Raw genomic sequence first — 21576 nt, 5'->3', positions numbered from 1 at the left:
TATGTGATTATTATATCTGTAGGCAGGCTTTCATTTAATTTATCTTGTTTGGGTTCACTGAGCTTCTTGAATCTATAAATTTATATCATTCACTAGATTTAGAAAGTTATTGGCCATTGTTTATTTGAAATTTTTTCTCCCCCATTCTCCTCCTGGGACTCCAATTACTTATCTGTTAGACTTTTTGATATTGTCCCACGGGTCTTTATGTCTCTGTTAATTTGTTTCAATCTCTTTTCTCTCTCTTACTGTTTTCCAAATTGGATAATTTTTATTGCTATAACTTCAAGTTCACTGACTCTTTTCTCTGTCATCTCTACTCTTCTATTAAGTCCATAAAGTGACTACAGGCCACTTTCATTAAAAAAATCCACCAAAAGATAAGCTAGTTTACTGGGATCTTCTCAAAATTAAACACTTATGTTCCTCAAAAGAGTAAAAAGAGAACCTACAGACTGGAAAAAGATTTTGGCTATTACAAATCAGATAAAGGTCTAATTTACAAGAAAATCCAACACTTCTACAACAAAAAGACAAACAATCTAATTAAAAAATGGGCAAAGGAAGTGAACAGACACTTTACCAAAGAAGATATTTAAGTGGCCAACAGACACATGAGGAAATGCTCACAATCTCTAGCCATCAGAGAAATGCAAATCAAAACCACAATGAGATACCATCTCACTCCAGCATTACTGGCATGAATCAATAAAACCAAAAATAACAAATGTTGGAGAGGCTGTGGGGAGATCAGAACTCTTATGCACTGCTGGTGGGAATGCAAAATGATACAACCATTTTGGAAAATGATACGGCACTTCCTTAGAAAGCTAGAAATAGAAATACCATATGATCCAGCAATCCCACTTCTAGGAATATATCCTAGAGAAATAAGAGTTGTCACGTGAATAGATACATGTACACCCATGTTCACTGCAGCATTGTACAAAATAGCAAAAAGATGGAAACAACCTAGATGCCCATCAACAGATGAATAAACAAACTGTGGTATGTATACACAATGCAGTATTACACACTGATAAAGAACAAGGATGAATCCGTGAAGCATCTCATAACATGGATGAATCTGGAGGACATTATGCTGAGTGAAATAAGTCTATCACAAAAGGACAAATATTGTATGAGACCACTGTTGTAAAAACTCATGAAATGATTTATATACAAAAAGAAATAATCTTTGATGGTCAAGAGGGAGGGGAGGGGTGGGGGTGGAAAAACACTTAATAGACATAGATAAGTGGTAACTTTGTTGAAGGGGAAGACAGTACATGATACTGGGGAAGCCAGCACAACTTGTACAAGGCAAGGTCATGGTAGCTCCATGGACACATCCAAACTCCCTGAAGGACCAAATTGCTGGGCTGAGGGCTGTGGGGACCATGGTCTCCGGGAACATCTAGCTCAATTGGAATAACATAGTTTATACAGAAAATGTTCTACATTCTACTTTGGTGAGTAGTGCCTGGAGCCTTAAAAGCCTGTGAGTGGACATCTTAGGATACTCCACTGGTCTTACCCTTTCAGCAGCAAGGATAAATGAAGAAAACTAAAAATACAAGGGAAAGATTAGTCCAAAGGACTGATGGACCACATCTACCATGGCCTCCACCAGACTGAGTCCAGTACAACAAGAGGGCGCCCGGCTACCACCACTGACTGCTCTGACAGCTCCTGGACAGAGCTGGGGAAAAATGTAGAACAAAATTCTAACTCAAAATGAAAGACCATACTTGCTGGCCTGACAGAGACTGGAGAAACCCTGAGAGTATGGCCCCCAGACACCGTTTCAGCTCAATAATGAGGTCACCCCCTGAGGTTTACCCTTCAGCTAAAGATTAAATAGGACCATGGAGGAAAACAAGACTGAAGGGGCATACAAGCCCTGGGGCAGGGACCGAAAGACAGGAGGGAACAGGAAAGCTGGTAATAGGGAACCCAAGGTTGAGAAGGGAGAGTGTTGACATATCATGGGGTTGTTAACCAATGTCATACGATAATGTGTGTACTGTTTCATGAGAAACTAATGTGTTCTGTAAACCTTCATCTAAAGTTCAGTTAAAAAGGAAATTACCCCTATGCTGATCATTGCTCCAAATTTTTGCTCCCCTGCACAATCTACCTGATTTTAAATACTCATCAGAACCCTCATGTAGTTGGGTTTTTGTTTGTTTTGTTTTTGTATTTTAACCAGGGTTTATAGTTGTTATCCGTGAGAAGGTTAGTCTGAGGGCAATTATAACACTACACCAAGTTTGGCTCCCAGTCACACTTGCTCTTGAGCCAGCCATTACCTTTCCTACAGAGCACTCATCACAGTCTCAAACCATGTGCATATCTGTGGTTTGACTTCTTTAGCACCCATCTCTCTAGATGTTGAGCTATGTGCTTATCCTTTTCACCACCATGTTCTTGGGGCACAACAACTGTCTGTCTGAAGGCGTGAGTGAATGGGTGAGGTTTATCAGATCACTGACTTTCAGCCTTCTCCCCAGCTAACCCGGGGAGTTTTGCTCTCCCTAATCAGAGCTATCAGTATAAAAAAAATAAGCGATCTTGAAATATTTATTCAGAACAACACCACTGTGGCCAGAGTTTTCTACTTCATGTTTTTATTCAGTATGTAATATTCAGTTAACATTACAAAGCCACATGGGTTGTGTTTGAGAGTTCTATAACTTAGAATATATGTTCCCATTAACAACCTTGGGTGCGTAATTGGTTTTCAGTCTAGTCCACAAACTCCTAGGAAGCCCCAAATGTAGTCAAAGTTGTGAATGTCTACACCACAACAGTATAAAATAACACTACTATAATGCTAGTGATCTTGAAAAGTCAGTAAAACACAAACTAGTACAGTGAAACCTGTGAGAGCCGGAACTTGATGGGATTGCCTTGTTTTTCCAGGTCTCGTGAGTTTTTCGCCTTTGACAGGGCACATTCTTACCACTTTTCTATTGCTCTCTACTAGTGGTAAATCTTGGAATTTTCCTTCTCTGATAGGTTTCTGCCTTACACAGGTTCCAGCTTTTGCAGGTTTTACTGTATATTTAATATGCTACTTAAGGAAAAGTAGGTTTAATTAGAAAAAACATTGATAGTTAAAAATAACTTTTGAGGTTATACTGAAAGGAACGTCTGGGAATTTGCAAGGTTTCAAGAGGTTGATGGCACTGTTTTTTATGCATAATTTCAGTTCAGATCAAATGGCTTTCCATATTTTTACATATGTGTAGTAATTGTATAACATAGGTTAATTTTTAGTTGAATCAAGGATGAAAGATGGGAAGGAAAAAAAGGTAGGTGAGGAGACTGAAAGATTCAGGGTCAGAGAGAGACTCAGAGAAATATATCTTCCCGTGGTAATTGGGTAAGAGTTATAAGATGGAATTTTGAAGAGATTAGAAAAGAGGTTATCTGGGGTGGGATAAAATAATTGGGTGAATTAAGGCTGGGAAAATGGAGACAGCCACACTGATTCTCCCTAAGGAAGAAAAAAGACCACAGAGATGATGAATCTGAATCCAGCACTGTTCAATAAAACTTTCTGTGATTATAAAAGTGTTGAAGATCTGCTCTGTCCTATATGCTAGACTCCTTGCCACTCATGGCTATTGAGCATTCGAAATGGGCTACAGTGACTGAGGAACTGAATTTTGAATTTATGTAATTTTAATTAATTTAGATTTAAAATCATGTAGTCACATTTGACAGTATTGGACAGTATAGGATCAGAGGACTCCCTGTACCAGTCATGGGTATGTGGGGGATATGGAAAGGCAGTGCCTCTGGCCCCGAACAGCTAATGGCTATACAGACAGGGGCAGTGAGGTATGTAAAGCAGACATGTGGAGGAAGTGGGGAGGCAGCCATTGGTATGTTTAGGACCCATGGCATATATTCATTTTTTAGCATGCTTTTAATAAGGTGGCCAACTATATATAGGTTTAAAAAAACCCACTGCCGTCGAGTCGATTCCAACTCATAGCGACCCTGTAGGACAGAGTAGAACTGCCCCACAGAGTTCTATTTAGGTAAAGATAAAAATAATTGAGCTTATCTTAACTACTCCAATAACAACTAAAGACTTAAACATAGCTAACTTGAACTGTTTCAGTAACTTTCAATGTTAGTATGGAAGAAGATGTCCAGAAGAACAAGAGCACAAAAATGTACTGAAATTTGGGCAGAGAATAGAGGAGTGCATACAGAAGTGCATACAGACAACTTCTAAGTTACATGCAGAGGGGTTTGTGGCCCCTCTATAGCACAGTACCTGGCATATGGCCAGTACTCCATAAATGTTTATTGAATGAATGGTTACCCTACCAGGGCATAAGGCACCAAGTCAGGAGTTCAGACCTGGGAGCTACCTGAGGCTGATGGTTGTCATCCTGTCTGTGACATCCAGCAGGAATGGGGCAATCTGAAGCCTCAAGACTGGATGAGGTAACCCCAAGAAGGAACATAGAGAGACCTAAGTTTCAGACACAGAAAGAGGATGCTGGGAGGAGGTCCAGTCTATTTGCCATCTAGTCAGTCCTGACTCACAGTGACCCCATGTGGTTCAGAGTAGAACTGTGTTCCATAGGGTTTTCAAGGGCTGATTTTTTCTGGGAGTCATGAGGTCTTTCATCTCAGCAGAGTGTTCCTCAAGGTGAACTTGAACCTCCAACCTTTCAGTTAGCAGCTGAGCACATTAAAAATTTGCACCACCTAGGGACTCCACAAGGAAAAAAATATTTATTCTTGTGGTAAGTATTCCATCACTTGCTGTCCTTCTCTGCACGGGATGTCTAGATTGAGTGATAACAGTGACATCAGGTGATCTTCAGTTTCTCTTCATACCAAAGGCAATCAAAATCAGTCTCTCTCTATCTCTGACACACACACACACACACACACATACATATACAACATAATGACAAACTTTTAGTAGATTTTTTTGTGTCCCAGATACTAAAATACCCTGGAGACTATTTACACTCTTGGGAAAGTAAAATGAAGGGGGATAGCCAAGTATAATATGATTGTTCATTTTTTTAAGATGTTCCTCAGCTTCTGTGAAAAAAATGTGGAATTTGAAACTTTTAAAGCACTCAATGATGCATGTCTTGTCTATGACGGCCGACTCGTGATTGATGCCAACTTCCACACCAATGACATGGCCATAAGAGCTGCTGGGTCCCTCACCAAGTTCTCCAATAGATATTATTCCAACGAGTGGACTCACAGCAACTTCAATTCCAAAGAAATTGGCTTTCAGCTTGCAGCAGCTATGCTCAATCTCTTCGATCCAACCCTTGAACCTGTGACCGAGCCACCGGCTGATCTTGATCGACTCATTCCCATGTACAAGGGAGCCAAGATCCAAGGTACGTGAATAGGCCACCCTCTCCCCCAGATGAAGCCTCTAGTTGAATCTGGGTCAGCATTTAGACCAGCCTTTCCTGTTTCTCTTTAGATTTGGTGAGGAGGCTCTTCAGGCTCTTAGCTAAAGACAGAGGAGGGGGTCTGTCTTATTTTTTAAGCATTTATTATGGATGTGGCATTATTATTATGGCCTTTTGCACTTTAAGCACTTATTATGGCCCATGTTATAACCACGGTTCCCATTTTATAGGTAAGGAAACTGAGAGTAGGGGAGGAATAACAATATGTCCTGATATCTTACCCAAAACCTCCATTTACACCATAAATTCAGAGGTAAGGAGATCATTTCAAGGTCAGCTATCAGAGTGGATAAGCTAAGCCATTTGCAGATGTAAAACATTTTCATCCCCTAAGCCTGGTTGACCCCTAAAGTGATCATTTTATAAGTAGCACAGAGTTTCTTCACTTTGGGGGGTGGTGAGAGATACCTTTAAAACTAGTGTCTTTGACTATTTGGACTTCCTATACCAGAAAAATGCACACATTTACCAAATTGTATGTCTACTCCCAGAAGGCTCATGAACCAACTGCCAAAGCCATCCATAGACCTCCAAGTTATCCCTGGGTCTTAACAGAGTAAATGGAACATCAGGCACAGAGACAAAAGAAGTACCTCCAGCCCTTCTTTCTTGACCCAACTAAATGGCCACACAGAGGTCCTCCCCTGCTTCTTACACTGGATGAAACCTCAAGAAAGGTGGTGCCATGGGGAAGGAAGAGGAAGGACAGGTGCCAGAGTTGGATGAGGCTTATACTTTGGAGACAAGCTAAAAAATATTAAGAACTTGATAATGCTTTTGAAAAGCAAGAATGAAGAACTTTGTTGATTTTTCTTATAAAGCTCAATTTTTTAATATTTTGGTTACATATTAGTGGAGTGTTGGGGAATGGGAACACCACTGCAACATTTAAGACTTCTAAAGGTCTTGATCTGGCTTTGGCAGGTATAGGTTAGGGTACCGGGAGTTAGGGAAATCACAGAATACATTGGGTCAGCTTGGCACATCTTCCTGGAGCATCAGTGGCTATATTATGGGGCATAGTGGGACATTCATATTGATTTTAAATAAAGTCTAACCATCCCAACAAGTTACTTTCTATTAGCAGTATTTTAGTGTGAAAATTTGAGGCATACACGCCACTGTAACCGTCTCTCTTTGTATTGTGGTGAAAATATAAGGATTGTTACCCACTTAACTGACAAGTACTTTAAAATGTGGAAAACATGTTGCTTCCTCTAGGAGGCATTCTTCCTGGGTCTTACCATTATCTGCACATTGCCAAGCCTGCTATTCCAACTCCCTTGGAGGTACAAATGGCTCAGCCTGATTTTGTAAGTATTATTCTTGAATTTCATTTTACTTTAAAACATAGCACTTTGTTTACAGGAGGGTGAAGTTCTTTATTCAAAGTCTCTAGTGTAATGTGTTGGTTCATGCATCAGGAAGTCATTTTGGTAGCCAGCCTCCAGGATGTCCTCTAATGGTTCTCTCCCCCTAGGATTTATGTCCTTGTGTGGCCCCTTCCCCAATGAATAGGGCTGAACTGTGTAGCTGAAAGGATATTGCAGAAACAATAGTATGATCTCCAAGACTAGATCATGAAAGATATTATAACTCCCAACTTTCTCTTTCTTGGATTACTTGCTGCTGTGATCTGAGGTCACTGAAGCAGCTCTTTGGAGAAGTCCTTGCAGTAAGGAATTGAGACTTCCTGGGAACAGCTGTTATCAGTTTGCTAGTCATGTGTGTGAGCCACCTTAGAAGTAGATCCTCCAGCCCCAGTCAACCCTTCAGACGGCTGCAACCCCAGCTGACGTCTTGACTTCAAGTTTATGAGATACCTTGAGCCAGAATTCTGCATCTAAGATAATCCCAATTCCTGACCCCCAAAGTCTGTTAGATTATAAAAGTTTATTGTTGTTTTAAGCCACTAAATTTTGAGGTGATTTGTGGTATATCAGTAAAAAAATGTATCAGTAGATAACTAAAATAGCCACCTTTGTGGCAATGCAGCAGGTAAACTGCTTAGGGTCTGAAATGGTTGTCCAGGCCCTGCTGTTTTCCTGCTCTCTCTGAATTTCACCAAAAGAGTAATCTTGGAAAAGCAGAAACTATGGAGGTGGGACTTCACCTGTGTTAACAGCAACCAGAAAGGATACACATAGCTGGTCAGTTGGAGAGTTCCTCAAGTAAGATTCCTTGAGAGACAGTCCCAAACTGGTGTTTTTTTAATCACCTAGGGCTTTCCTTTCTGATGGGTCATGTTTGCTTTTTAGTCAGTGACCCCTGAATATTTTTGAGGGTCAACAATGTGACCTACTTAAAGTAAAAACATTTCCTAGGTCTCCTTGAAGATAGCGTTGGCCATATAGCACGCTCTGACCAATGAGATATAAGTAGAAGTTGTTGGATAATTTTTCAGGGAAATTCCTTATAAGGGGACAGACTCAAAATGGCACAGGCCGTTTGACTCCTCACTTTTCTCCCTCTGAAAATCTGAATCCTAGCTCTTCCATTTCATTACCACGTGACCTTGAACAAGTTATTTAACTTCTCTGCGCTTCTGGGATTATTAGGAATGACATAGAAAGTAACACTGCCAGGCACAAAACAGGTGGCCAGTCAATGGTGGCTGTGTTGTGGTTTAATCATAGTTCCAGATAAATGATGAAACCTGGCTCTTCCAAGGAAAAGACAGATACTATTCCCCTTAGGTCTTTTCCAGATTCTTTTAGGTGTCCCGTGCACATGGTCTTAACAAAGAAAACCACAGGATCATAGTGAATGATGTGTACAAAATTTATTGGCAGAAAATAACAACTTGATTCTGCTCCTGGAACTCAGACAGGGCACAGCTCAAATACGGCTTGTCTGTGCTCCACAGTATCAGGAACCTCAGCTGGGAAGATGAGAAGGCTAGGTGTGACTCAGTGGTCTGGATCCCCCGAAGATTCATTTACTCCTGTATAAAGCACCTGGGCTGGGATGACTCAGAGACAGAGAGTGTTGACCAGAACATCCACACCTGGGCTCTCCATGTGGCCTGGCCCTCCTCACAGCATGGTGGCCTCAGAGTAGTCAGAGTTCTTACGTGACAACTGTGGGTTCTAAGTCTGAGTATTCTCACTAGCCTTTTCTGACCCAGCCTTAGAAGTCACACCTTATCACTTCCTCCACACTCTATTTGTTGGAGCAGTTACCAGTGGCCCAAATTCAGGGGGTGGAGACGTACAGCCCATCTTTCAATGGAAAGAGTGTCAAGATCAGTGGAACTACTGTCAAGGCCGTATTGTAAAAGAGTATGTGGATGGAGCATATTGTCACCATCTCTGGAAAATGCAGTCTGCCACTAATGAGGTGGGGCCTTAAGTGTTCCACCTCAGCAGCCTGTAAAGTCAAACAGAATAAAGCTCAGATGATGTGCTGATAGGCTGAATGCTTTCATCATCACAGATAAATGACCTGAGCTTAACATGGAGAAGAGCTAGAAAATACTGAGCTTGATTTCAGGCAGAACCAGCTTCTTCGAGGACACTGTATGATCTCATACTTGCAGTGCCATTTATAGTGAACCACTGGTTCTTTCTGCGAATAAAGTCAGAGGTGGAGCCAAAAGGGATGTTTTAGATAGTGAAAGTTTTAATAGGGATGCAACTTAAATAGATTCTTTGGCTGGTGCTATGATGGTATTTGAACAGATCCGCTGACTTTAATTAACCATTTTGCAGGTGGTCCTCCTTTTTAATTATACAGAAGGTCTAAACAGATTTTTTTACATTTTATTCTTCAAGAAAAAAAAAATGTAGGATTTTTTCCATGGCAATCTTTGGGGTTGGAATTAATTTGATCATGTAAAATTGTTGCCAAAATAGGCCAAAAACAAAAACCAAACCCACTGCCATCAAGTTGATTCTGACTCATAGCAACCCCGAAGGGTTTCAGAGGCTGTAAATCTCTACAGAAGCCGACTGCCACATCTTTCCACCTCAGGGCTGCCGGTGGTTTTGAACCGCCCACATTTCAGTTATCAGTTCATTGCTTTATCACGTAAATATATCTAATTGATCAAGAATAGAGGCCATTGGATAATATTCTTCTGGAAAAACTAAATTACTGTTTTACTATAAATGTAGTACAGACGCATGTTTAAGAAGACACTGGTGATTCATGATCTCTTTGAGAAGTAACCTGACAGAAGGAAGAAAGGGGACCCCAAATAGTCTACATAATAAACAGATTTACAGATTCTAGTCCACATGGTTTTTTTGTTGTTGTTTTTTTTTTTTTTTAGTCCACATGCTTTGTTGGCTTACACACCAAGGAATAAAGAAATTTGTCACAACAAATTCTGCCTTGGATGCCATTAAATTTGAAATTGCATGTCCATGGTGAGGACTGGCAACTTGATTTCTTTAACGCCAAGCCTGACTAATCCTGTGGCTTCCATTTGGCATGAATTTCAGAGCCATTTTCCAACCTTTGTCAAAATCAGAAAGGATCTCATAGGGTAGTTGTATTCAGGAAAACAAAACCCAGAATCAGCCGCTCTATCAAAATCTGAAATTCAAGATCCAAATTTCCTAATAATTTCTTTAGATGCTTAAAATAAAGATGCCATACAAGCCACAAAATTGGGATATGTGTGAAGCGGTGATAGTTACCCTATAATCTCTTATGGGGTGGCCGGACCTTAAGTCATCATTTAAAAAAGAATAGTTGTAGTGAGAAGCAAAGGGCAATTGAACGATCAGATAAGAAGATCAGATGCCCACCTGTGGCTCAGGCTTGACTGTCCTCCTCTCCCAACAAGCCCACCCTTCCACGTGAGACTCCTACCCAGGATCTGCCTCCCTTCTTCCTCCCTCCTCCTAGCCTCCCTCCCTCCTTCCTTGCTTCCTTTTTTCTTCTCCCTTCCTTTCTCTGGTTTCTGTTTCTTTTTATCTCTCAATTTTTTCAAAAGTCTGCTGCTTGCCCAGCACAGCCAGCATATTTAACAATAAATTTTTCTCATTTGAGAAATAATAGGTATTCATTGCTAAAAATTAGAAACTAGAGATAGTCAGATGAACAGAAAGGCAAACAACATAAAATGATCATGGACATTTTGTTAAAATGTTGATACCAAAAAAAAAAAAAGGAATGATACTGTGCATTTTATAAGCTACTTTTATCATTAAATTTGCTGTGAATCTATTCCTTAGTTACGAAATACATTTTACCATTATTGTTGGATACATTTCATTCCATTGTGTGGGTGTACCATCGTTTTGTGAAATGATGCCTTACCGTGTGTGTGTTTTTCTAAGCACTTTGCTTCGAGATAGATTTCTTCTCTGTATCCATCCGACACTATGAATGACGGACTCTCGAGGCTCTATCCGTGACCCCTTTCCTAACTGGACTTGTCCTCTCCCCACCCCCGCATACCCACTTTCCCACACATACATGGGGTTGACCTAAGACTTACCTGACTGCATCCTGTAGATCCCACCTTGGGCCTTACCAGTGTGCTGGTTCCTCCTCAGGGGGCCTTGGCCATGTGATGCCCAAACACCCACCAGTGGCGTCAATGTATTTAAAAATTCAGCAAAACAATGTGTCTTTGATTAGACAAAAATCCTCAGGTGATTTCCAGGACTAAATATATGTTGGAATTCAGTGCAGTCCAACTTGCCTTGGGTTTCTGAATGCCACATTCAAGTTAAGAGTAAATGCTTAAATGTATATGCATTACTGTGTGCTCAGTTTGGAGTCTAAGGGTTTACAGTGAAGGTTCAAACAACAGCAACAACATCCATGCTTGTCCACCATGCTTGTCCTGAGCCAACAAGGATTGTGTCTGCTCGGTGGTGGCCAGCAGGGGCTGGCCTGGAAAAGGATGGTAATTAGGATTGCGGCAGCATCTTTCCATTCCATCTGGGTCATGTGGCAATTCTAGCCAGGATTCCCAAGGGGCATAAAGCCAGGAGTCTACACCCTTGACAAGTTACAACCTAAAAAGTCACCCGCAAACCGTGTATGTGCCTTTCCCGTAGATGTGAACCTTCTACCTGGGAGCAGACCTCACCAAATACCTGAGCCTGTCCAAGCCCAGCAACCAGGGATTCACTTGTGTTACTTGTTTCTCTTATTTACATAATCTTTACAACGACTGAAATTATTTCTGATCACTTTTGATTAGGAAGTTTTTCTCAAAAAAGATGCTGTGACAAACTAAGAAAATGAACAATCTTTAAACAGCGCACAGAAGCGCATACGCCCAGGCTGTGCGTTAGCTGTGTGAGGTATTGAGTAATGGAGGCTGTGTCTGGCTGTAACCTAGCAACTAATTTAGAAGCATGAAACAACATAATCACAGTTTAAAATATCCTGAGGAACATTTAATTATTAAGTCCAAGTATGTGGTTTCTGACACACTGTTATCTTCTATTGAGTTTAGTCAGTATCCATGACTGTTATTTGCAACCAGTGATAAGATATAACCTATCTGTTAGATTTGAAAAATAAATCGCTATGATAAAGTTCTCAAAGTACAGAAATGTTAACGTTGTTTTTCTGATTCCTACACCCTCTGCCCACTAGGGCTTAGAAATAGTTACAGGTAATGCAAAAAATGGGAATTACTTCAGAATTCATATTAACAAGTATAAGATGGTAGAAACCATCACCTGCCTTTCTAAGGAACCTTTCCCTGCCTCCAACTACATCCGCTTGTTTGGCCAGCACGAGCAAGTCCTCAACAACCTGTGTGCTCGGTACGAGGACATGCTGATCACAGACCTCTACAGGTAAGCTGGAAGTTACATCTCACAAAGGGGAAATGTGCATCTTAATGAATGAGGGACTTGTTTTGTTATGCCCTAGAGAGCAAACCAGGAATCCATGGGGAGAAGCTACAGTGGCAGAGATTTCTTTCTAATAAGAAAGGATATCTGACCACAAGCATAGCCCAGAGTGAAGGGTCGTGTGGGAAGCGCATGCACTCTGGATACATAAACACGCGGGCTCCATGATCACACATGGGCCTGGATAAGATGAATATTCAAGTCCCTTTTGAGATGGGGCTGCTTAGAGCAATGGTCAGAAACTTAAGAAGTAGATTTTGGAAGAATCTGATCTTGCTGGGAACTCTACAACCACAGGACAGGTTGTTTGTGATCCCAGCAGGGTGTTAGGAGGTCAGCCATTTGTCTAAGATATTGTTGACGGATTCCTACACAGGGCGGTTGGTTAGGGTGAATGATCTAATCCAGAAAGGCCAGGGGAATTTCCCTCTATCTACAAAACGAGAAGGTGGCAGAGCCAGTATCAGATGCAGATGTAGGATGTGAATTGTAGAATTCCAGTGTCACTGACCCACGTAAGAGTGGCTGTCAGGATCAGAGTCTATCTCTCTTGCCGCACTTCAAGAAAAATGTTAAATTATGGAGTATATCACACAAACAAAAAAGTATATAAGATGTGTGTACACTTTGAAGGATAATAATGAAAATCTATGTACCCAAACCTACCTTAAGAAATAAATTTATACCCCAGGACCTTAGAAGCCCCTTTCCAACCACACCCACCTCTGTCTCCTTGGAGGCAATCACTATCCTGAAGCTTGTGTTAATTATTCTTTTTCTTTCCAGTAAAGTAGGAGTCAGCAAACTTTTTCTATAAAAGGCCATATAGTGAATGTTTTCAGTTTTCTGGGCCATATTATATTTGTCACAACTACTTAACTCTACCATCGTAGCACTAAAGCACCATTAAAAAAAAAAAACCTTGCCGTAGAGTCGATTATGACTCATAATGACTGTATAGGACAGAGTAGAACGGCCCCACAGAGTTTCCAAGGAGCGCCTGGTGGATTCAAACTGCTGACCTTTTGGTTAGCAGCTGTAGCTCTTACCTACTATGCCGCCAGGGTTTCCAGAGACAACAGGTAAACAAATAGATATGACTGCATTCCTGTAAAGCTTTGTTTACCGAAACAGTCAGCAGGCCAGATTTGGTCCACAGGCCGTAATTTGCCAATCCCTGTTTTAAAGTTTTACCACCTATATATGATTTCCTAAACAATATATTATTTTTCCCACTTTTTAATGGATACTGTGACTTACAGAAATGGTCAGATTTTGTTTAGCATTATGTTTGTGAAAACCCCCATCGTGATGTGTGTATGTATGATATTCATTTGTTTACCCCGCTGCTTAGTATTCCGTTATAAGACTGTGCCACAATTCATTCATCTATTTTCCTGTTGATTGATGTTTCAATTGTTTCCAGTTTGAGCCCATTACAAACAATATTGTGAACACTGGGGACATAACTCATGTGCAAGAATTTTAGGAAATGCCTAGCACAGGGCATGCCCATCTTCAACTTTTCTACCATGGTACAACGTGCTTCCCAACATAGCTGCATCTATTTAAACTCTCTCATCTGTGAAGGAGAGCTACATTTGTTCCACACCCTGTCATACTTTGGTACTGTTTGACTTTAAAAATTTGGCCAGTTCTGTGGTGTGAAAAGGTATCTTCTTGATGTTTTAATTTGCCTTTTCCTGGTTAGTAATGCAGTTGCATGTCTTTTCATACACTTACGGGCCATTTGTGTTAGTTTTCTGAGAAATGCCTGCTTATGACATTTGTCCATTTTTCTTTTGGGTTATCTTTTTCTTATAGTTATTTATAGACTCAGAATATTAAGCTTGTCTTGGTTACATATTTTTAATGTATCTTCTCCCACTTCGTGGCTTCTCTTTTCACTTTCTTTATAGTATTGATTAACACATGTTCTTAAGTTTAATGTAACCTGTTCATTCTCTTCAAGGGTGTCTTAGGCATTTTTATATCTTTGCTCTTTCAATAAATTTTATCACCAACTTGTTAAGCTCTGCGAAGAGCCCCCATTGGATTCTATGGGAGGTACATTAAATCTTAGATCAATTTGGTGAAAACTGATGTTTTGATATTGAGTCCAATGTTATAATACAGTCTTCCCTTGGTATCCATGGGGTATTGGTTCCAGAACCCCCTGTAGATGCTCGAATCTGAGGATGCTCAAGTCCCGTATATATAATGGCCTAGTATCCGCATATAACCTATGTGCATTACCCCGTGTGCCTTAAATCATTTCCTATAGTACCTAATACAATGTAAATGCTATGTAAATAGTTGTTGCACTGTTTGTTTCGGGAAAGATGATGAGAAAAAAAGTCGGGTTTTTTTCCTGAATATTTTCAATCTATAGTTGGTTGAATTTGTGGATACAGAGCCTGTGGATACAGAGGGCCAAGTATAGAGTATGTGTCTCCGTTTATTTAGGTCTTCTCTAATGCCTTTCAATAAAAGCTTATAGTTTCCTCCATAAATGGCTTGCACACTTTTATTTGATATGATCCAAGGTACTTTATTTTTTATTACTATTGTAAATTTCCTTTTCTTATTGATTGCTGCAGTTGTGTAGAAATATACCAACTTTTTGTATGACTTTGTATCCAGCAAGTTTGCTAAATTCCTACCTTCATTCTAATAATTTATCTGTAGATTCTTTTAGATTTTCCTTATAGAAAATTATATCCTCTGCAAATAATAACAGTTTTGTTTCTTCTTTTCAATCTTTATAACATTTGTTTCTTTCTCCTATCTTACTACACTGGCTAAGATTTCCAGAAAAAGATAGGAGTAGCAAGGGATATGGAGCCCTGGTGGCACAGTGGTTAAGAGCTCGGCTGCTAATCAAAAGGTCAGCAGTTGGAATCTACTAGCCACTCCTTGTAAACCCTATAGGGCAGTTCTACTCTGTCCTATAGGGTTGCTATGAGTCAGAATCGACTTGATGGCAGCTGGTAGTGAGGGATGCTATCTTCGTCTTATTCGTGTTCGATATTTGCCATAGATATTTTTGTAGATACCCTTTATTAGATTAAGAATGTTCCTTTCCATTACTGGTTTGCTAAGTATTTTATCATGAATGGATTTTTTAATTTTTATTCCAAAAAGTTTACTTGGTTTCTGAAACCTTTTATGTATGAGGATATCTTCTTAATGCTTTCCATTTTAAACTCTATTTAAAGAACTCTGTCGAATTCTTTAACCAGGAACTGTTCATCCTCAAATCTTTGTAGTCTTGACTCCAGTATTTATCTTAAATAAAAACACAGGTATTTAGAAAATGAATTCATTTTTTCCTTAGCAAGTACCTAGGATTTTATCATCCCTATTTTTTTTTACAGGTATCAGCCTTATTGAAAATATTTGAGTTAGAGTAGAATCAGTTCTTACAGAAGAATTTACTTGATAGTGAATGATATGCTAAGAATCCTCTTTATAGAAAAAAAAGTCTTTAGTTGGACGAAATTCAAAAGTTCTACTTGCTTTGTTTTTCCCTGAGAAGAAGGTGGTGTTGAAGCAGACGTGGTGAGCATGGGACCACTGGTTGGGGCACAGCTGTTAACTGGTGACAATAACGATTTTAGGAGTTTATTTGACTTACTAGGAGTGACTATTTGGGATGGCAGAATGGGATGGCACTGGATATTAGGACACGCTGAATGGCATCTGTGAGAAAGGAAGATGGTAGCTGACTGTCAAAGGGTCATTGATAATTTTGAAGTGCAGCACTGAGGGTCTCACCACACCTGGTCAGTCACTTCCGTGTGTGCCTGTGTGTGCCTATGAGTGCATGGGTGCGTGTGTGTGTGTGCCTGTGCGTGCATGTATGTGTGCGTGCATGTGTGTGCCTGTGAGTGCATGTGTGCATGTGTGTGCGTGCCTGTACGTGCATGTGTGTGTGCGTGCGTGTGTGGATGTGCCTGTGTATGCTTGTGTGCATGTGTGTGCCCGTGCGTGTGTGTGCCTGTGTGCCCATGCGTGCCTGTGTACTTGTGTGTGCCTGTGCATGCATATATGTGTGCGTGTGTGCCTCTGCATGCATGTGTGTGCATATGTGTGTGCCTGTGTGCATGTGTGTGCATATGTGTGTGCCTGTGCATGCATGTGTGTGTGTGCCTGTGCATGCATGTGTGTGCCTGTGCATCCGTGTGTGTGTGCGTATGCCTGTGCGTGTGTGCCTGTGCGTGCATGTGCGTGTGCCTGTGTATGTTTATGTGTGCGTGTTTGCTTGCATGTGTGTGTTAGCATGTGTGTTTTTGCATGTGTGCGTGTGTGTATTAGTGTGTTCATGGAGCCACAGCCACATTCTTTCGAGTGCCACAGAGTACTGCCAGGTCCCAGTGCTGGTTCTTGGCCCGGCGTTGCTTGCCCTGTCTGTTGTTGTCAGGCAAGCTGGCGAGACTTTTTCCTAGCAGGGCGAATGGTTTAGCTGATTTTGGCTGCAATATGATGAACAATTGTTTTCCTGACCTTGGCAGCACCAGCAACCTCATGCTCAAATCGGAACGCTTTTCCTTAGCCTGGCGTCCACTGATCTGGGGCCTCTGCCTCTATGCTGTTAACCAACCATTCAGTTGCTTTGCAAGTCAGGCATGATTTCAAGATAAAGTTCCTTTCTGAGTTCAAAGAAGCCCTCTGTATCCTTTCTCTCCATCCCATAATTTATCCTGACTCCATCACGGGCCCGGAGCAGGGCAGGCAGTGGCCGTGCCAGTGGGAACGGTGACAGCCACAGGGTGTCAGATGTTGCTATGACTGCCCGTGGAGGGGTTTGTGTGGAGCCATATGGGGAGCGAGAGGTGGTGGCCAAGCAGTCAGTCACTGAGATACACAGTCACGCAGCTGTCACAGCATGGCAGAGCAGCTACGGGTCTGGGGCGGAGGCTGGCGTGGGCTCCGTCTCTGTTTTATTCTTTGTTTTCACCTTGGAGTGCCAGTACAAACCGTTGGCGCTGAAGAGGGAGAGAACTAATTCACCACTGGTGAGTGTGTGTGTGTGTGCGTGCGTGCGTGTGTGTGTGTGAAAGAGAGAGATTTGCCACTTTAGAAAAAGAACAGAGCCAATTTTTATCATTTGTTCCTTTCAGATATAACCAGCATTTCAAGTCATGTAACAAACATGTTAATAAAATTTCTATCTTCCATCTAAGTGTCCCGCAGGTGTCACACATGCAGGCACACACACGCATGTGCACACACTCCAAACGCATGCACCCCCCCCCCCACACACACACACGCACCTGTCACAGCCATTGCAATTCCCCTTGCCTACCAAGGCCTTTGCCACCACTGGGAGTGAGCAGCACCTTCTGCCTGCTGATTGTGCCTCCCTTCAGGACACTGGGGGAAAGGAACTCCAGTGAGGGTTCCAGGAAGTCAGAAAATGGGAACTTGGATGAAGAGGACAGGAAGGCCCAGGCAGCCACCAGAGATAGCACTCATCAGGGATGTTAACAAGTCTCATCCCATGTCTTCTCTGCTTTCTTAACTCTGCCTCAGCTTCTTCTACCCCCACTTACCAATGACCCTGAAAAGAAAAGGTCTTGCATCCTGAATCTCCAGCTTTAGCCTTAATTAAGTCTATAGCATCCTTAATCCTCAAGACTTGAATAGGCCTCGCCCCAGTGTCTTTGTGTGAGCCCATCAGATACTCGTAAACCTTGATTGAATCACCTCTTCTCACATCTCCACGTGCTCAGCTCTCAAAGACTGTCCTTGTACACCCCTCTCCTCCTCCAAGCACCGCTGTCCTCCTCCACGCTTTCCCACACACTCCAATGGCCTATTTTTAGTGGGTAAGTGCTGCCCTGCACAATATTCTAATGGGATGGAGCAGACCCTTTAGAAGTCTGCCATTACCTGTTAGAACTCTAAAGCTTCAGAAGTTATTCCCTTAGGAAAGCACCCCTGTGCCATCTCTGTTCTCAGGGCTGCAAACCAGGACCCTGGCAGCCCAGCGTTGTCTCCTAATTTATTTGTTATGTCCGGTTGGAGTCATTAAATCACAACTTGAAAGTCTTCTGTCCCCCTGTAATCATTGGCCTTGTGTTGTATCCAGTGGTGAGTTGCACATGAAATTCCAGGTGCTCATTTTTCCAGACTGATCGAAATCTGCCCACCCCAACTTCTCAATTTCTTTGTGCTTTTTTTTTTTTTTATCTAAAAGTTGTTGGATATATTTCTCCCCGTTACTCTTATCCCTCACAAGTTTCTCTTAGCCATTTACCCAGCCACTGACCTGTCTTTCTGTAGACTCTTTAAAGTATTCTTGCTCATGTATTTTCATTTCAGATAATGCTAGTTCTATTTGGTAGCCTTATAAAGAATCCTTTCTCAAATTATCTGCACATGTTCCTTCGGCCAAAGATTATGGTAGAAAAAGGAAAAAACTTCACCCATTCATAGAGTTGTAAATGAATTTAATAAAAATAGTGAACACATGAATCTCTGCATAAAGGATAGAGTTTTTATTTTTTTAATCTCTTGTTATCCAATGTGTTCCAATGAAATCAAACCAAAGCCTTTGCTGTCAAGTCAATCCTGACTCATAGCAACCCTATAGGACAGACTAGAACTGCTCCATAGGGTTTCCAAGGCTGTAATCTTTACAGAGAAACCCTGGTGGTATAGTGGTTAAGAGCTACAGCTGCTAACCAAAAGGTCGGCAGTTCGAATCCACCAGGCACTCCTTGGAAACCACATGGGGCAGTTCTGCTCTGTCCTGTAGGGTTGCTGTGAGTTGGAATCGACGGCAACTGGTTTCATTGTTTTTGTTTTTTTTAATCTTTACAGAAGCAGACCGACAGGTCCTTCTCCCATGTGTTTGAATAATTTGCCTCGTTTGTCATGAGAATATTATTTGGTATATCGTGTTAGTATTTGCCAGAAAGCCTGGATTGATTTTTCCATAGTTTCAAGGTATCAGGAAGGTAGAGATTCGTATTTCAAGTACCTCAGTCTCATTAGTGTTAGTAAGAATCTTTGCCTTGAGGATAGTGCTCATGAATGAATGAAAGAAAAATGAGTATTCCTCCTAACAGCCAAGGTTCCTTGGAGTGTTAGAGGCTTTTTAAAATGAGAATGTAAAGTATGAACAAGCAAATTTGGTACCAGTGCACTTCACATGAGGGGCGGGAGCCATGTTTATTAACTGATTGCTCTTCTCCAGTGTCTCCCCAGCCACCTTGTTCAGTCTTAACTCTCTTCACCCTTAGGTCAGCCCTTCCAAGTGGCATTACTATCTCTCAAAACAGAGGAATGTGTCAGCATTCTCCCTACTATTAAGAAAACTAGTGATTTCATCATCTGAAAGAGAATGTTTATGTTTTAATCATATATTAATACTTAGGGAGATGATTTCAGTACAGAGATGGCCCTGCATTCCAGAAGAAAATCTGTTGGAAAAATGTGGGGATGTAAACTTTCAGAATACGTAGGACAACGTGTACACCAATGTGCATACAGCATTATTCACAATAGCCAAAAGGCGGAAACAACCCACGTCCCCATCAACAGACCAATAACTAAATAAAATGTGGTCTCTCCATACAATGGAATATTGTTCAACCTTAAAGAGAAATGAACTTCTGATTCATGCTATGACATGGATGAACCTTGAAAACATTATGCTGAGTGAAATAAGTCAGATACAAAAGGCCAAATATTGTATGACCCCATTTATTTGAAATATCTGGATTAGGCAAATGCATAGAGAAAAAGTATATTAGCAATTTCCAGGGCCTGGGGGCAGGAGAAAATGAGCATAACTGCTGAAGGGGCACTTTTCTGTTTGGGGTGATATAAAACTTTTGGAAATAGATAGTGGTGATGGTAGCACAACCTGGTGGAAGTAATTAATGTCACTGAATTGTACACTTAAACATGGTCAAAACAAATTTTTTGTTACATATATTTTAGCATAATAAAATAAAATACATGGGACAAATCACATAGAGCATGGAACCTAAGTCACAAACACGTCTGTTCTACAACATTATTTAAAAATTCAAACGTTTCACCAAGCTTGATCAAAGCAAAGGAGTAGCTTGTGGTGAGACCACCACTGCCTTGTCTGAGTTATCCACAGTCACTCTACCTCCATAGCTGCCACCCCGACCACCATCTTTTCCATGCTACACCTATGCACTCTTGGTATAGAATCCGACAGAATTTGGTTTGAAACCTCTACGGTATATAAAATCTAATCATTACTTCCTTTCCCTTAGAGTAGAAAGTACACTAGACTAAGTCAGCCAGATGGTTCAAATTCCTGCACTGTTGCTTATTAGCTTTGTGACCGAGGGCAAGTCATTTCACCTCACGGAGCATCAGTTTCCTCATTTATCAAATGGAGCTGTAATATGTGATAACTGTGGACACATCACAGAATAAAAGCAGATGATGATGGGAAGAACTTTAAAAATGTAAGGTGCTGTACAAATGCAGAGTTCTGTCGTTGCTTTCTCTCACGTGTTCATGATCACTGCAAGTCATTATGAGCCTTAATGGAGAGGCAAAGACTCTTCCAGCCCTTTATGCAATGTTCCTTTTTCCTCCAAAATTAATGCAAATTTAGAGAAATACAGTGCAGTGCTTTCTTTAAAAATTCAAGTGAACAAATGACTATTTTTAAATAGTTTTGGTGATGTCATTGCTATATCTGATTTTAGAATTATCTTTGCCGGTCGGGGGGGTGGGTTGGAGCCCTAGTGGCGAAGTAGTTAAGAGCTCAGGCTGCTAACCAAAAAAAACGATTGGCAGTTTGAATCCACCAGTCGCTCTCTGGAAACCCTATGGGGCAGTTCTGCTCTGTCCTATAGGGTCACTATGAGTTGGAATTGACTCGACGGCACACAACAACTACATTTGGGGGGTACCTGTCTTAGTCGTCTAGTGCTGCCATGACAGAAATACCACAAGTGGGTGGCTTTAACAAAGAGAAATTTATTTTCTCACACTGTAGTAGGTTACAAGTCCAAATTCAGGGCGTCCGCCCCAGGGGAAGGCTTTCTCTATCTCTGGAGAAAGGTCCTTGTCATTAATCTTCCCCTGGTCCAGGAGCTTCTCAAGTGCAGTGACCGGGTGTCCAAAGGACACACTCTGCTCCTGGTGCTGCTTTCTTGGTGGTATGAGGTCCCCAACTCTCTGTTTGCTTTTCTTTCCTTTTATCTCTTAAGAGATAAAAGGTGGTATCGGCCACACCCCAGGGAAACTCCCTTTACGTTGAATCAGGGAGGTGGCCT

The 21576-nt window shown here is 41.3% G+C and overlaps 1 protein-coding gene across 1 annotated transcript in view; it reads left to right on the top strand.

The window, feature by feature from the left end:
- The window catches only part of CFAP61 (cilia and flagella associated protein 61), a 405193-nt gene that overhangs the window by 294550 nt on the left and 89067 nt on the right, over nt 1–21576 (top strand). Inside the window, exons 21-23 of the mRNA XM_064276462.1 lie at nt 5066–5393; nt 6693–6784; nt 12036–12241. Of these exons, the coding sequence (XP_064132532.1) occupies nt 5066–5393; nt 6693–6784; nt 12036–12241 (626 nt within the window). The remainder of the gene's footprint in view (nt 1–5065; nt 5394–6692; nt 6785–12035; nt 12242–21576) is intronic.

The sequence above is a fragment of the Loxodonta africana genome, chromosome 24 (assembly GCF_030014295.1).
Source record: "Loxodonta africana isolate mLoxAfr1 chromosome 24, mLoxAfr1.hap2, whole genome shotgun sequence".
NCBI classification, from domain to species: domain Eukaryota; kingdom Metazoa; phylum Chordata; class Mammalia; order Proboscidea; family Elephantidae; genus Loxodonta; species Loxodonta africana.
Note: the sequence above shows the minus strand (reverse complement) of the source record. Positions and strands in the feature narration are given on the sequence as shown.